At 44.4% G+C, this 17,375-nt stretch overlaps 1 protein-coding gene across 1 annotated transcript in view; it reads left to right on the forward strand.

Annotated features, from left to right (window-relative positions):
• The window catches only part of IMPA2 (inositol monophosphatase 2), a 691,308-nt gene that overhangs the window by 445,767 nt on the left and 228,166 nt on the right, over window positions 1–17,375 (forward strand). The window contains exon 6 of the mRNA XM_044067365.1: window positions 2,599–2,707. Coding sequence (XP_043923300.1) covers window positions 2,599–2,707 — 109 coding nt within the window. The remainder of the gene's footprint in view (window positions 1–2,598; window positions 2,708–17,375) is intronic.

Genomic DNA, 17,375 nt, shown 5'->3' on the forward strand with positions numbered 1-17,375 from the left:
GAGAGGTTAAAGTGGAAGGAGTGGGCTAGTGATAGGATGTGAGCTGTGTGGGTGTGGTGTAGTTATAAGGGCGGAGAGAGTATTCTATTTGTTGGATTGTGGAGGAGGGTGTGGTCTGGTATTATAAGTCTAGGATGCCTGGGGTGGGTGGGATTTGGGGGTAGGGTAGGGGAGCGGAGTGAGCCCGCAGGGCGAACGGAGCGGGAAGAGACAAGAGAAGGAGGACAAGTTCAGATCGAAACAATCAGCAGAGGACTGACTATTGAAGGTAGGTATAGTTGAGGGATAGAGTGGAGATGAGGGAAGTAGAGAATAGAGAAATACTTAGTAACAAAGGGGTACAACTAGGAGTCTAAAGCAGGTAATATTGTTAGCAGGATTGCCACCTCAGCAGTAAGATAAGCTAGACTGTAAGTCAGAAGGATAGACCTATGGAGGTAGGATTGGGTATGAGTGCCACCTGGTGGACAAATTATGTACTACAACAGATGTTTAGTAAGTGTAAAGTCTGGTCTAGCATATGGTAGGAAATAGGTTATGTGATAGGGAAGGGGTAAGGCTGCTGGCTATCCTGGCTTGGAAGCGTACTGTAAAACCACCTGAAAAACTAGATGCAGACAGACTAATTGTCAGGTGTAAGCAAGCACATACTTTCTTGCTTCCTCTTAGAGAAGGTATCTGGTTGGGAGGCAGTGAGAAGATGCAGCTGGAAACCTGGAAGGGGTCCTTAGTCTTCAGGCAGGAGGTTTTTGAGAGCACTGCAGCATAAGCAATTTGTATAGCTAGGTACTATTTCTTGCTTCCTCTTAGAGAAGGTATCTGGTTGGGAGGCAGTGAGAAGATGCAGCTGGAAACCTGGAAGGGGTCCTTAGTCTTCAGGCAGGAGGTTTTTGAGAGCACTGCAGCATAAGCAATTTGTATAGCTAGGTACTGTTTCTTGCTTCCTCTTAGAGAAGGTATCTGGTTGGGAGGCAGTGAGAAGATGCAGCTGGAAACCTGGAAGGGGTCCTTAGTCTTCAGGCAGGAGGTTTTTGAGAGCACTGCAGCATAAGCAATTTGTATAGCTAGGTACTATTTCTTGCTTCCTCTTAGAGAAGGTATCTGGTTGGGAGGCAGTGAGAAGATGCAGCTGGAAACCTGGAAGGGGTCCTTAGTCTTCAGGCAGGAGGTTTTGAGAGCACTGCAGCATAAGCAATTTGTATAGCTAGGTACTATTTCTTGCTTCCTCTTAGAGAAGGTATCTGGTTGGGAGGCAGTGAGAAGATGCAGCTGGAAACCTGGAAGGGGTCCTTAGTCTTCAGGCAGGAGGTTTTTGAGAGCACTGCAGCATAAGCAATTTGTATAGCTAGGTACTATACAGCCAAAGACGCTAGGGCCAGGATCGCTCAGCAGCTGGGGACAAGTTAAAGATAAAGTTAAAAAAAGTTATGTCTCATCTGAAGAGAGCAACACTGTGGAGTTGAGTTGCCACCTTAATGCTGCACTGCACTGTCAGCAATCCAGTCACCTGGAGTGGGAATAGAACCCCCCAGGCTTCTGTTCTTCCAGGACCAAAGATGTGTGCTACCTGTTGCACCACAGGTGCTGACATGTATCCCTCAAAAAAAATCATCAGCTGGATTCTTGCCTCATTTTTCTATTAGAATCATTTTTAGAAAGATTCCATTAAGCTTCTTATTTGATGAATATATAGCTATATCTAAGATATTACATTTTGCCATTTGTAACTTTCGGCTGAACACCTTTTGCTCAGAATCTACGTATCTTTTATACCTGCAGTAGACGGCTTGGTAAAAGTTGACTTAAGAGCTTGCATTATTTTCTTTTATATCCTTGATATTGATTTATATAGTACTTTCATGTTTTCATAGGATCCAGCTAGTTTGTGACTACTCAGCCAGCGAGAGAGAGAGAAAAATATTATTATTCCCAGAGGAATTAAATGTCTAAGAAGTGGACCACTGGTAAGGGGATTATGCAACACACTAACTAAATTACTACAGAATTTCACAGAAATCTTTTCTGGTATGGAGCAGTAGAGTTCCCTGTCAAATTTATCAAAAAACATACAGGTAGGTTTCTATCTTGAAAATCAATATTAACTTCCAGCACAGCCCAAGAGGCAAATGTTTTATCACATTGCTTTGACTTCCCTCACATGCAGCAGAAACAACAGCTTTTTATTATAATGAAACTTTGTAATCCTTCTTCTCCACATGTAACTTGATAGTGTGCTACCCAGGTCAACAACTCTGCCTGAGTTGGTGTTAGTTCACCTGAGTGATGTTGGAAGGATCACCAAAAGAGAGAGAGGATTTCTGCCCTATGATACCAGTTAATTAAAAAGAAAAGTTGCAAGAAAACCTCAGCAGGTATCAGAATACTTTTGAGAGTGGGGCTCATTGTCTTTTTTGGAGCCAGCAGAGGTAGAATAGGTATTGGTGTCAGTCATTAAAATTGAAGGGAGTGTTTGATACAAATAATGATTTCCATCCGCAATCCGTCTTTAATGGCTGCATTTGTGTCTTATTTTATGGTTTATGAATGTACTCTGATCCTTTCTCAGCTCTGACAACATTATTTTTACTTTCATTCCAGAACTCTCCAAAGCACTGATTTTAACTGAAATTGGTCCGAAACGGGACCCTGATACATTAAGATTATTTACAAGTAACATGGAGCATCTACTGAAGGCACATGCTCATGGGTAAGAGAATATTAATAACTCTTTTAGATGCAAGTGTGTACATAAATAAGTAAAATCCTTATTTTAATTACAGAAAGGTAAACATTTTAAAAAGTTGCATTTCATAAGACAGTATACCAAGAAGTTAACAAAGAATGTTGTTAATATTGTCGGTGCCGTGGTGTAGAGTGATGTATCCTTGACTATGGAATAGGCAGTCTGGGTTTGATTAACAGCTCAAGTGCCTGAGGCACTGGCATGAGAAGGATGAGCATGCACTTGGAGGCTTCTTTCATTAGATCCCTAGTGGATGCTGGGAATGCAGAGGTGGGCATTGTATAAGTGAGGTAGGGGCAATGGCTGAGTCACCACTGTGGAGAGGTGATAGGCCAGCACACCCTGTTGCACATCTTCCCAAAGGTTTATCATGAGTGTGCACTTGGGCTGGAGAAAGATGGGGCCATATCAGAAGCACTCCCTGCAACAGTAGGATGCTGCACTGGGAACCTATATTTCCACACCAGCCCCAGACCTGGGTCAGGATTGGTCCAGGAGAGGCTAAAGTAGGTTCAGTAGACCTGGTGAATGAGTACCACGGTTACATGGTCCAGGTCTTCCTTTCATCAGTCTCATGTGATGTTGATTTTATGTTGGTCTTGTGTTTATTTCTTAATGATGCAGATGTATTCTGTTTGTTTCTTACTGCTCGAGCATGAATAACAAATAATCTCAGCTCTTATTAGAAAAAGTGAGTCAATGTAAATGTTGTATAAATGACCAGTGATTGTAGAGAACATTAGTGGTCCCATGCACAAAACAGAAGTACATAAACAAGAGGAAACCACTGAGGTTTTTCTGTTGTCAACAGTTTCACAAATCTATTAATAAACAAACAAAAACTATCCAGCTACAGACTGGAAAAACCTACACCATCAGTAGTGGACAAGCACAGAGATTCCTGGGCTTTTCATAATACAAATGCCGTGGAACAATTAGTCAGAGTTCCCACTGGGGGAACAACATCTTGCATCTTGTCCTTACTAATATGGGGACATATCGCACCATCCCTTGCATACCTTAGCCACTTGTCAGGTCTGATCATAAAGCCATCTCCTTTGGAATAAAATTGAGATCCCTTACACCCAAGGTACCTTTAGAAATTTCTCTAAGACAAGTTACCTTTTCCTAAATGATACATTGTCACCCTTCACATCCCCACCAAACCCATTTAACTCCACTGAATACACGGAAATGTACAGCACCACACTATACCAGCATGTAAACTGTTGCATAGATGCAGCTGTACCCTGTAGGAACAAATGCAGGGCAAACCTTAGAAACAAATTAGCATGGTAGAACCATAATATCAAAAAGCTTTACAACAAAAGACGAAGAATTTTAGCCAAAAGTAGGAAGACTAATTCCCAGAATGATAGAGCCCTCATCACTGAAACAGACAACCAAGTCAAAGACAATCACTAGACTTTTTTAAATTATGTTTGTAATCTCAAAAGTGCAGTGCAGCAATGTGCTAAGCTGATTGTGAGCGATGTTACCTATACTGAGGCTGAAGATATCTTGAACCTACTGGCTGATAAATTCAACTGTAACATTGCCCTCATGCAAGACGTAGTCCTATAAGTGCTACCAAAAGCTAAAAATACTGCATTGATGAGTCCTGGCAGTGTCTCTGGATGCACCTTAAATAGCACAAAGCCCAATTTGCCCCCCCCCCCAACACTGTTCAACCTCAGCCTCCATAAAGGATTTGCTACAGTCATCCCTGTGTGTAAGGGAGGACCTTCCACAGACCCATAAATCTGACAAGCCTCCTTGTGCAAAGCCATGGAAAGATTTATAATGGAACTAATTATTAAGGACATAGGCAACCTCCATGCACAGGACATTTCTCAGTTTGGATTTGTCAGTGGCAGGTCATGCTTTGTCAACCTGGTGGACATTTTTGAAAAGGGCACCAAAGCAATGGATGAAGGTAAAATGGTACACACCACATACCTCGAACTGGCCAAAGATTTTGATGCAATCCTTGAATCCTTGGTAGAAAAGCTAAATAAACTAGGAATAAACCCCTGTGTCATCCACTGAATTGCTAAGTTGTTTGCAGAGAGGATGCAGGAAACAAAAAGGGGAAGTTACTTTTACAAGCAGAACAGTCAGCTGTGGAGTCCTCTAGGATTCTGTGCTGAAACATTTCCTGTTGGGTATCTACTTAATGTGCTTCTCTGAAGTAAAAGCCAGTACTAAAGGGCTCTGGCTGATTAAGTGTGCAGATGACTGCAAGCTAGGAGCAGTCATTGAATCCCCACAAGACATGGCCATCCTGCAGAAAGGTTTGTCCCAAAAAAATAACAGTGCCAAAATCATGGACTGAAACTGAATGCAAAAAATGCATTAGCATATCCTTTGGGAAGTCATCTGCCCTGGGGAACTACCACTTTGACAACATTCCCCTAAGAGTTGACTCACTCGTTAGGGATTTGGGAACTTATGTGGACAGTGACCTAACTTTTGACTAACATATGTCCATTGTTGTAAAAAAAAAAGTCCTCCTGTATTGCACAGCTTACAAACAAAAGGATTGTGTCTAGATCTAGGGATGTCATTGTCCCCTTTTATCAGTCATCATTAGGCTAAGCATTGAATATAATGCTCCCTTTGGCATGTATCTCTCCATATACATGCAAGAAATGGAGTGCCCACTGAAATACCTTACTGTATCCTACAGACTGCTAAGATTTGACCTGTGTCTAGCATGCAAGACATCCTCTGACCCAGTACTGATGAAGTTACTGCACATCAGCAGGTCTAATGGTATCAGAAATACATGGTCTAGGGATTGAAATTTCTTCTGCAACATCAACAGAATGGTTTTGAGTGCCAAGTGTATCTCACAGAGCATACCGCTGATGTTCTTCATGTGTAACTGTTGCAGTCATCACACTTGGGTTATCTGCCTGTAGGTAGCCCTCAGTCGGCCCGAATACCAGAGATTTAGTATTTCTGCGTCAGTTGCTGTCGCTTCAGGACTGACGTCAGGTTGTCAGGGGTATAAAAACAGGCACCCAACGCCATTACATCAGTCTTTCTTGACAAGGAGCCTGAAGCAGAAGCAGATGTTCTTCAACTCACATTGCTGCAGTCCTTACTTATGGGTAGTCCGCTGTCCTCGGTCGGCCCGAATACCAAAGTATTAGGCTGACGTCGGTCATGGGCGCCTAGATCTGACATCAGAGCGTCAGGGTATAAAGGCGCATGACCGACGTCATATCCTCAGTCTTTTTTGCCGCATGGTCCGATGCAGAAGCAGCGTTGCAAGTGCCGTTCGGCGTTCTGAAATTTTTCGTTTTCGGAGTTTCAGACCGATACCAAGTTGGGCTAAGTAACCCGTTGGGGAATAATTTTGTTTTTTCTTGCCTCAGTTACTTACCGGATGTCAGAAAAAGTGAATAATTGTATTTCTTGTGGGAAACAGATACCGCATAGGGATTACCACTCGCTTTGTATTCCTTGTTTGGGACCGGAGCACGACGTAGTCGGGTGTCGGTTTTGTGCTAGGTTTAATAAGCGCTCTATAAAATGGAGGTTAGATTGCGCTAGGTTAGTCTTTGGCAAGAGGTGTAATTATAATATGCCGTCAGATGTTCCGACGCCTGCTTCTACTAAGAAGCGCAAAGACAAATCTTTAAAGCCTAGGCAGGATGATTCGTCCATTTCGGACTCCGGACCTTTAGAAGCTACAGCTGAACAGGTGGATCCGGCTGAAGTTTCGGTTGAGTCCCAGGGGGAAACTTTGATTTTACAGGATGTGGCCTCTCAGGAGGCAGGTCAGGCTGAAGGGGCCTCTCAGGTTACTATTCTCCCTTCCATACCTAAGGTGGTTAGGCCTTCTGCTACTGTTTCTAAGGCTCCTGCTAAGGGCAGGTCTGTCATGCCTTCCTCTGGTGTCAGTTCTGGTTCTTCAGGGTCTGTGCCGAAAAAGCACATGCTTAAAATGGCAGAGGATTTGATTACTTTAATTAGAGGTTCTATGCCCCCTCCTGATAAAAGGCCCAGGATGGAGCCAGAGTTGGAAAGTTTGGAGCAGGCCTCAGATGATTCAGAGTCTTCTGCTGAAGACATTCAAGATTTCCCTCCTTATTCTGATTCTGATGCAGAGGACTCCACTCCTTCTGCTTCTCCTCCAGAGGATTTTTCATTTTCTGAAACTCTGCATTCCATGAGGGAGCATTTTCAGTGGGAGGGACAGGATTACTCTGATTCACGGAAGAGACTTGGGGAGTTCTTGTTTTTACCACAGCATAGACCCTTAGCTATACCTCCGGTTTTGGATGTTGTTTCAGATGTTTTTTCGGAAGCTTCCCTTAATCCAGATTCTGTGCCTCCTGCCCCAGTTAAACCGGACAGGTATTACAGGGTGCCTGAGGCTCATAAATATCTGTATAAGAGTCCTAGGGCGGACCCAGAAACTATTAGTCAGGGGCCTAAGGGTGTTAAGAGCCTCTGTTGTTAAGAATCCGGTTCCTCTGGATAAGGAAGCTAGAGCTTTGGATAGATGGGGTAAGAAGATATATACCTCTTCTACTTTAGCAATGAGAGCTTTGAACTGCCAGTTTCATATGTTGAAGTATCAGAATTTCCTCCTTTCTCAGCTAAGGTCTAAAATGGATGCTTTGGCAGAGGGCATAGAGTGTAAAGAATTGCAGGATTTAGTGCATATTTCTGAACAAGTGGGTAAGCACTCTTTGCAATGTGGTTTTGATGCTTTACAGGCTTCTTCTAGGGTGGCTGCCACTGGTTCTGTTATTATTCGTAGGCACGCCTGGCTTAAGGATCAGAATTTGTCGGAGCATGTTAAGTCTAGAATTCTGGATGCCCCTTTACAGTCTGAAGTTTTATTTGGTCCTCCTGTGGAGTCAGTCTTAAAGAAAATGGAAGACAAGGCTAAGTCTATGCAGACTGTTAAAGATTTTTTGCAGGTACAACCTCCAAAGTTTAGTAGAAATTGGCCTACTAAGGGGTGGACGTACCCTTCTTCTGATTCTCAGTCTAGGGGTAGATCTAGGCGTGGTAGGGGCAGAGCTCAGAGTACTTTCAGGCCGAGACAATGGAGTTCGCCTGCTCAATCTGCTGGTGAGGGCAGGGGCCAGTCCTTTCGTAAACAGGCCCAATGACCTACATTTTCAGCTGCCGGATTCTTCTTGCCTGGCAGCTCCTTTGGGAGGAAAGTTGGCTCTTTTCAAGCAAAATTGGCATTTAGTCACCCAGGACAAATGGGTATTGGACATTATAAACCGAGGTTACAAGTTCTATTTCCATACCATGCCTCCTTTCAAAGGCATGCCAGATGTCCCTCCTCGGCAAAGGATAGAGGCTCGCAGACAAATTTCTTTACTTCTTCAAATAGGAGCTATACAGCCAGTTCCTCTGTCAGAAGTGGTTCTAGGATTTTATTCCCGCCTGTTTCTAGTTCCAAAGAAAGGGAACACGTGGAGACCAATTTTGGATTTATCTATCCTCAACACTTACCTGGACATTCCAAAGTTCAAGATGCTGACTTTACAACAACTTTTACCGCTGTTGGGAAAAGATCACTGGATGGTTACTCTGGATCTCAAAGAGGCTTACCTTCATGTTCCTATCAGGCCCAGTTGCAGGAGGTACCTGCGTTTTCGGGCTGGAAATTTACATTATCAGTTCTCTGCATTGCCCTTTGGCTTATCTACTGCGCCCAGAGTGTTCACAAAGGTTCTGGCTCCAGTGATAGCATTTTTCAGACTAAGAGGAATACAGATTTATCCTTATTTGGACGATTGCCTGATTATTGCACAAGAAAAGGACGAACTTCTTCAGCATCTACAATATGTGATGGCAGTGTTAAGATGCCTAGGGTATTCTGTGAACGAAACAAAGTCCAGTCTAGTACCCTCTCAGGACATGTGCTTTCTGGGTGTGAGACTGAATACAGCTTCCCAGATGGCCTTTTTGACCCCGGACAAACAAAGAAGCCTTTCTCTTTATTTCCATCAAATGTCTCTACGGTCCAGGCTGACTGCAAGGACAGTCCTTCAAGCCTTGGGGTTCATGGCATCTTGTATTCTGGTGCTTCCCAATGCCAAATTGCATATGAGGAAGCTTCAATGGTATCTCAAAAATGTATGGACACAGCACTGCCAAGATCTAGACACTGTCATTCAGATAATACCTTGCATTCGGAAGGAGTTTTTGTGGTGGGCTCAGGAATGTCACCTAAACAAGGGACTCTCTGTGACCCGGCCAGAGGCGAGTCAGATTCTAACAACAGATGCCTCGGACAAGGCTTGGGGAGCACACCTCAATGGAAAATGGGTGCAAAACACGTGGCCTGTCAAACTCCAACATTTACATATCAACTTGAAGGAAATGTTAGCAGTCCAGTTTGCATTGATGGCTTTCAAAGATTTACTTCACCCAGGGCAGGTGTTGATTCAAACAGACAACACTACTGTCATGTGGTACATCAACAATCACTGGGGAACCCATTCTTACCCTCTTTGCAGGCAAGCGATGATTCTGTGGGAAACTGCTCTCAATCTACACCTCAATCTTCAGGCAAGGTTTCTACCAGGAGCACAGAACTCCTTAGCAGATGTATTGAGCAGACAAATAGTGGATCCTCACGAATGGAAATTGGATCCTCATGTATTTCAACAGTTGACAGTGTTATGGGGAACTCCAGACATAGATCTGTTCGCTTCTCCACTAAATTACCAGTTGCCAAAGTTTTGCACAAAAATGTTTCATCACACAGCTTGGAAGGTGGACGCTCTATCATTCAGTTGGAACAATCTGCATGTATATGCCTTTCCACCTCTGCCTCTTCTTCCCAAGGTACTCTTGAAGGCCAGATAAGACAAGACAACCATGATTTTGATAGCACCGGATTGGCCTCGACAACACTGGTACCCACTACTGAGGAGCTTAGTACGAGAACCTCCATGGCCTCTGCCTCTGATTCCACATCTTTTGTCACAAGAGGACAGTCACTTCCTCAATGCCAAGATTCAGTCTCTACATCTAACAGCCTGGCATATTCTGTTTTAGACTCTGGAGGGTCTCAGCTTCCACAACAAGTTTTGAATGTTATTTTGGAGGCCAGGAGGCCTAGTACCAGGAAAGTTTACGCTGATAAATGGAGGAGATTTTTTATTTGGAGCAAAGGAAAGGACTTTGATGTCTCCAAACCTGATTTAAGTGTTGCTCTTCAATATCTTACTGAGTTATTGGACAAGGGTTTGTCTTTCTCCTCAATAAAGGTCCATGCTGCAGCCATTTCTGCTCACTATGATTGTGACCCTCCTTTATTCTCTCATCCTTTTTTTAAGCAATTTCTTAGAGGGGCAAAGAATATAAGACCCCCACGTAGAGCTCCTACTCCTGCTTGGGATCTCAATTTTGTGTTGGAAAAACTTACTCTACAACCTTTTGAGCCTGCAGCTACTGCCGAGTTAAAGTATTTGTCATGGAAAACTGCTTTTTTGTTGGCCATTACCTCTGCAAGAAGGGTTTCTGAATTACAGGCCCTCATGGCAGTGGAGCCTTTCCTGATTTTTCATAAGGATAGGGTATCTTTGCGTACTAATCCTTCCTTTATGCCTAAGGTGGTTTCTAGTGTGGCCTTAAATCAAACTATTCATTTGCCTACTTTTTATGCAAACCCCCAAAATAAAGGGGAGAAAAATTTGCATACTTTGGATATTCACAGGCAGTTGCGTTATTATTTGAGCAGAACCAAGGAGTTCAGACAGTCTCAGCAGTTGTTTGTTTCTTTTGCTTTGGGTTCACAGGGTAAACCTGTTTCAAAACAAACTATTTCTAAATGGATTGGGTTTTGTATTTCTTTCTGTTATTCCCATCATGGTAAGGAGGTTCCTGCTGGAATCAGGCCTCATTCCACTAGGGCTACTGCTACTTCTACGGCCTTTCTAAGGGGGGTAGCTACAAAAGACATTTTGGAGGCAGCTACTTGGAGTTCAGTGCATACCTTTTCTGAACATTACCACCTTCCTCTTTATTCTAAGTCTAGGGCTGGATTTGCCACTGCAATTTTACAGGGCATTTTAGCGCCCCTAATGCTTTATGATTTTTACCATCCTCCCTTTCCCGTTGCTTTGGGATTCTACCCATAAGTAAGGACTGCAGCAATGTGAGATGAAGAACATAGTACAGTTTTGTACCTACCATAAATGTAGATGTTCAAGATCCACATTGCTGCAGTCCAATTTACCCTCCCTCCTTCCCCACTGTAGTTAGACTTGGTGCTATGCTTTAGGTGATGGTTGTTGTTGGGCATGTTTTTGGGAGGTATTCTGTTTTTGGCTGTGGCCTTTCTGGTTTGGCCTTCTGACATCTGGGGCAAGAAAAGACTGAGGATATGACGTCGGTCATGCGCCTTTATACCCTGACGCTCTGATGTCAGATCTAGGCGCCCATGACCGACGTCAGCCTAATACTTTGGTATTCGGGCCGACCGAGGACAGCGGACTACCCATAAGTAAGGACTGCAGCAATGTGGATCTTCGAACATCTACATTTATGGTAGGTACAAAACTGTACTTTATCATGAGTGCCGGTTGGCCGCTACCTGAGTTTTCGTTTACGAATTGAATCATCCTGAAGTCTTCTATACCTAAGTACCCTGTTGGGGATCCTTTTTTCTTGCTCTAACCGATGTCAGAAAAAGTTAACAATTGTCTTGCCTGTAGAATGCAAATACCACATAGAGATTTTCATTCTTACTGCGTCACCTCTTTGGGTTCAGACCACGATGTCCCTTGCTGTTGGTTTTGTACCTTGTTCAACACCCGGACCATTCGTCGTCGGGCCCTTTTTGTTGCTAAATACTTTCGTTCTCGATCTCCATATTCCGAAATGCCTTCAGTAAGCCATCCAACTACCAATATTCTGAAAAAAATGTAAGGATAAAGACAGAGACAGACCGCACAGCTCCAGAGCTGCCGACGACGCTTCCGTTAAGCTAGTCGCCAATTCGCCGGTACTCAGTGAGGTGCTTTCACACCTTGATGCCCACTTCAGTGGATTCTCAGGCTTCTACTGAGACCCGTTCTGAGTCTCAGATGCCTCGAGACTCTTCTTTGACTGTGGAACCTGCGGATGTCTCTACCTTGGATGGGTCTGGAGCTGCTGAGCAGGCATCGGCTTCTGAGGAAGTTCTTCGCACCATCAATGTTTGACACAAACCGAGGACTTCAGTTCTGTCTAAAACTACCGAGTTTCTAAGGCCAAAAGGATGAGCTACGCGTAGAAAACTGATGACCAAAGCACATGCATCTGCTCCCTTGCCACAACATCAAATGCTTAGAATGGCAGAAGACCTTATTTTGCTGATTAGGGGAAGCCAGCCTTCCCCTGCTAAGAGAAAAAGAGATCAGTCCTCAGCAGCTTCAACAGACAGAGTCCAATTACACTGAGGGTACTGATTATGAAGACATGCCCTTATCTGCTTATGAGGATTCAGATGCAGAGGAATCCATTCCTTCTGCCTCTCCTCCAGAGGATTTTTCTTTTGGTGAAACCTTACATACTTTAAGAGAGCATTTCCATTGGGAATGCCAAGACTATCCTCAGTCCAAAAACAGACTCAGAGAATTTCTAGACTTGCCACAACGTAGGCCTTTAGCAATACCCGCAGTCCTGGAAGTTGTTGATGTCTTTATGGAATCCAGTCTTGCTCCTGATACTTTACCCCCTGCTCCTAGAAAACCAGACAGGTACTACAGAGTAAATCCCAGTTTATTAAAAACACTCTAGCGCCTCGGCTAATGCTTAGCTTTTAAGGAGTCTCTTTGAAGGCTAAGCATTAGCCAAGGCGCTAGAGTGTTTTTAATAAACTGGGATTTACTTGACTACAAGTTGTTTGCTTATTATCTACTTGATCTAAGTTTGTCGTACTGTAGGTACTACAGAGTACCTGGCTCTCACAAATTCCTTTTCAAAAATCCTACTGCTGACCCAGAGGTCATTTCCCAGGGGCCTAAAGGTATCAAAGCAACTACAGCTAAGAATCCCACCCCTTCGGATAGGGATTCCAGAGCTTTGGACAGATGGGGTAAGAAAATATATACCTCTGAAACACTCGCCATTAGGGCTTTGAATTGTCAGTTTCACATGCTGAAGTACCAACAACATATTATGGAATTTATTAAGCAAAAAGTAGCTACCTTTACAGACTGTGCAGAAAATAAAGAATTGCAAGAGCTTATGCATTCTGCAAGCCAAGTCAGCAAGCATACATAGCAGTGTGGCTTTGACGCCCTAGAAGCATCTTGCATGGCAGCACTCGCTGGTTCTGTACTGAGAACCATGCTTGGCTTAAGGAGCAGACCTTGCCAGACCATGTCAAATCAAAGTTATTAAATACTCCTTTGAACAAGGATGATCTGTTTGGCACTAAAGCAGAAGAGGTTCTTAAAAAGATGGCAGAAAAAGCTAAATCTATGCAGACAGTCAAAGAATTCTTGCAAGTACAGCATCCTAGACTCAGTAGGCATTGCCCCACGAAACGTTGGTCCTTTCCAGCCCCCTCAAGGCCATCTCAAACTAGACCCAGGGGAAACAGACCCCCCCCCCAGTCTACAGTCTCAGGGTATGCAGAAATCTAAGCAATGGAGTGCCTCCACCTCTAAAGCAGGGAGTGCTAATCCACCCCCTTACGGAAAGAATTCCCAGTGATTTCTCAACTCCACTCCCCACCTCTGCCCAACTGCTTGTGCCCCCAGGAGGAAGACAGATGGGTCCTCAACATTGTATCCCAGGGGTACAGATTTTACTTCCACTCACTTTCAACCCCAAAAGGGTTCCTAGACCTTCCTCCAAACCGGTGGGCAGAGGCACAAAACCAAGTTCAATCCCTGCTCTCTATAAGGGCAATTCATCCTTTTTCTGCGGAACAGATAGGTCAAGGATTCTATTCCAGACTTTTCCTGGTACCCAGAAAAGAGGGCACTTGGCACCCAATCCTAGATCTTTCAGTTCTCAACACCTTTCTGGTGGTACCAACATTCAAAATGCTCACCCTGCAGCAGCTTCTACCTATGCTAGCCAAAGATGCGTGGTAAGTCACCCTAGACTTAAAAGAAGTCTATCTGCACATCCCTATAAGGGAATCATGCAGGAAATATCTACGCTTCAGAGCAGGATCTGTGCATTATCAGTTCTCTGCACTTCCGTTTGGCTTATCCACTGCTCCCAGAGTATTCACAAAATGCCTGGCTCCAGCCATTGCTTACTGCAGACAGAGAAATATTCAAATTTACCCGTACTTGGCCGACTGCCTGATTCAGGCAGACTGTCAGGAAATGATGTTGCAGCACCTGACATTTGTAAAAAAAAAACCTTCTAACCTTCCTGGGGTACACCATCAACGAAAAGAAATCAAAACTAGTCCCCAGTCAAAATATTGTATTCCTGGGAGCAAGCTTGGACACAGCATCCCAGATGGCATTCCTCACTCCAGAAAAACAAGCCTATCTGGCAGACTAGTTTAATCAAATGGCCACCAGAACCCAGCTTATCCACAAGGAAGATCCTGCAGGTCCTAGGGTTCATGGCCTCATGCATCCTACTAATTCCATATGCCAGAATGCATATGAGGAAACTTCAATGGTACTTTGTTGCCAACATTCTCAGGACCTGGAAACCGTCATTCCTGTCATATCCTGTCTAAGGACAGAGGTTCTTTGGTGGGCAGCAGCATGCAACCATTTACTCAACCCCAAACTGCCCAGACCCTAACCACAGACGCATCAATCTACGCCTGGGGGGCACACATGGACGGCAAGTGCATTCAGGGCCACTGGAGCCCAAGTCAAATTCATCTGCATATCAACCAAAAAGAGATGCTAGCTGTGAAGCACGCTCTGACAGCTTTCGTATCCCTACTCTCACCAGGACACCTGCTAATAAAAACAGACAACACCACAGTTATGTGGTACATCAACAAGCAGGGGGGAACCCACTCTTACCCACTCTGCAGGCTAGCCATGGCCTTGTGGAACACGGCCTTGGACATGCAGGTCCATCTGCAAGCTCAATTCCTGCCAGGCAAACAAAACTCACTGGCAGACAACTTAAGCAGAAATCTCCTAGACCCACACGAGTGGCAATTACAGCCCAGCACCTTCAACGTTGTGATTCAGAAATGGGGGACCCTAGAGGTGGATCTCTTTGCCTCCCTTTGCAATCACCAGCCCTGCAAATTCTGTACCAGGACACCTCACAGCAGGGCCTGGAAAGTGGATGCCCTATCCTTCCAGTGGGTAAATCTCTCAATCTTTGCCTTTCCCCCTTTGCCCCTTCTCTCAAGAGTATTGCTCAAGATAAGACAGGACTGACCAAGGACAATTCTTATTGCCCCGGACTGGCCACGCCAGCACTGGTACCCACTCCTGTGCAGTCTGTCACAGGTGCCACCCTGGCACCTACACCGCAACCCAACCCTGCTCTCTCAGCAGGGGGGACAGATCTTGCATCCACAGCTACAAACCATGAATCTTGCAGTCTGGCTTATTCCTTGAATTCTCCTCCAGTAACCTGCCTAAGCAAGCAGGTGCTGGACGTCATTGTTGAAGCCGGAAAACCCAGTACAAGGAAATCCTATGCTGATAAGTGGAAAAGGTATTGCTCCTGGATTCAATCTAAAAGGAGAGGACACAACTCTGCCCTCCCTGTCTCTAATCCTGGATTACTTAGTAGATGTACTCCACAGGGGCCTATCCTTCTCCTCCATTAAGATCCATGCCTCTGCCTTTTCGGCTCATTACAACAGTGAGCCACCTCTCTTCTCTCACCCTCTTATCAAACAGTTTCTGAGTGGGGCAAACAATTTAAGGCTGCCAAGGAGAGCACCCACCCCTGCTTGGGACCTTAACTTTGTACTGGAAAAGCTCACACTTCCCCCCTTTGAGCCTGCAGCATCAGCAGAGTTAAAATTCCTCTCTTAGAAAACAGCCTTGCTTCTGGCCATCACTTCAGTTAGAAGAGTGTCTGAGCTTCAAGCACTTATGGCTGTGGAACCCTTCATTATTTTCCATGCTGACAGGGTTTCCCTCAGGACTAACCCTTCCTTTATGCCTAAAGTGCTGTCCAGTGTGGCTCTCGACCAATCTATCCATTTGCCAACTTTCTTCCCTAATCCTCAGAATAAAGGGGAAAGGATCCTGCACAGACAGCTCCATGGACTGGCCTGTGGCTTCCATTTCTTCCCACAGAAAACACTCCATATGAGTATCTGGAAAAAAGAATAAAGGGAGAATTTTTGAGTCATCCCTCCTGATGGAGTCATTTATTGAAGATGCCATATATGCTTCGTAGAAGCACTTAGACTCTGCTATCGTAACTCTGAAGAAAGCAGGGTCTCTCTTTAAGCACCTGACTGACTGAGTGACAACCGACTGTGACAAGGCATCTGTGGTGTGGCTCACTACTAATGTCAGTCTGGCAAAGCAGAGTCAAATATCGAAGCATTTTGCAACCTTAGTGTTGGACAAAGGAATCTAATGTCATGGACATGCAGTGATGAGGCTTTTCAGCCATCAGCCATGCTTTTGCACTCCTCCCTGTTGTTTCAAACATTGGAGAAGCTTTATATGCTCCCTGATTCAGGGCTTAATGAGGGACATGGTCAGGAATCTGCCAACTGTATCCACAATGGACGCCACTGTCCTCTTGTAGTTAGGGTTATAGGGTTAGGCATGAGCGTGCACAGGATGGTTTGTCTGTGACTTTTCTCCTTTAACCAGCAGCTTAAGCAGTTTATCCTTTATGCCCTTTTCAGAAGACTTAATTTTGCTATATTTTTCTGGACTTGTTGGATGACCTTTTTAAGAGAAAGTATCCCGATCCATTTTGGAAGAACTTATTGAGTTAACTTTCTTAGCCGCACTCCCTACACACACACACACACACACACACACACACACACACACACACACCCACACACACACTAGTGCTCCAAGGCCTTGCTAACACCCAATGAAGAGGTCTCTTCACAGACTAGCAAAGTTTCTTAAGAGTATCATAGTTTTTCTCCTTTTGCAGCTGTCCGAGTCACCCAAGAGAACAGGTCTACCAGTCTAACAGCTACAGTCCAGGGATGATTCCAGTAAGCTTTGCCTCCATTTGGAACACAGAAACATAAGAACAATATGAGGCAAGTGATCACATGAACTATAAGAGGTCTAGACTTATCCATCTTTAAACTGACACACTTAAAAAGTTCTTGCCACCCTTTACAAGTACTTAATGTTGCCCACCTCCCATTTCTACTCACTTCATGCATCTTCACAAAATTCTGGAAAGTAGAAATAACATAACTAATCCTTGTTACCCCCTGGTGCCCAGGAAGGGTATGATTTCAGGCTCTCAAGCCACTGCAATATAGAAGATTTTCCCATTCATTTTTATTGGGATCCCCTATGGTTAGGTGACAGCTGGCTCCACCTCAGAGCCTAAATTTTGGTATAGATCATTTGATCCTGCCAGACTTGTGGCAAGGGTGTCAGAAATGAATAAGACTGCCAGGAAGTCTTCCACTTAGCAAATGTACACTGCCAAGTAGAAAAGTTTCTCTTGTGTGGGTAGAGCCGTACCTGATAATGCCTTAAGTGAGTAG

The sequence above is a fragment of the Protopterus annectens genome, chromosome 3.part1 (assembly GCF_019279795.1).
Source record: "Protopterus annectens isolate FY-2018-M chromosome 3.part1, PAN1.0, whole genome shotgun sequence".
Classification (NCBI taxonomy): Eukaryota; Metazoa; Chordata; order Ceratodontiformes; family Protopteridae; genus Protopterus; species Protopterus annectens.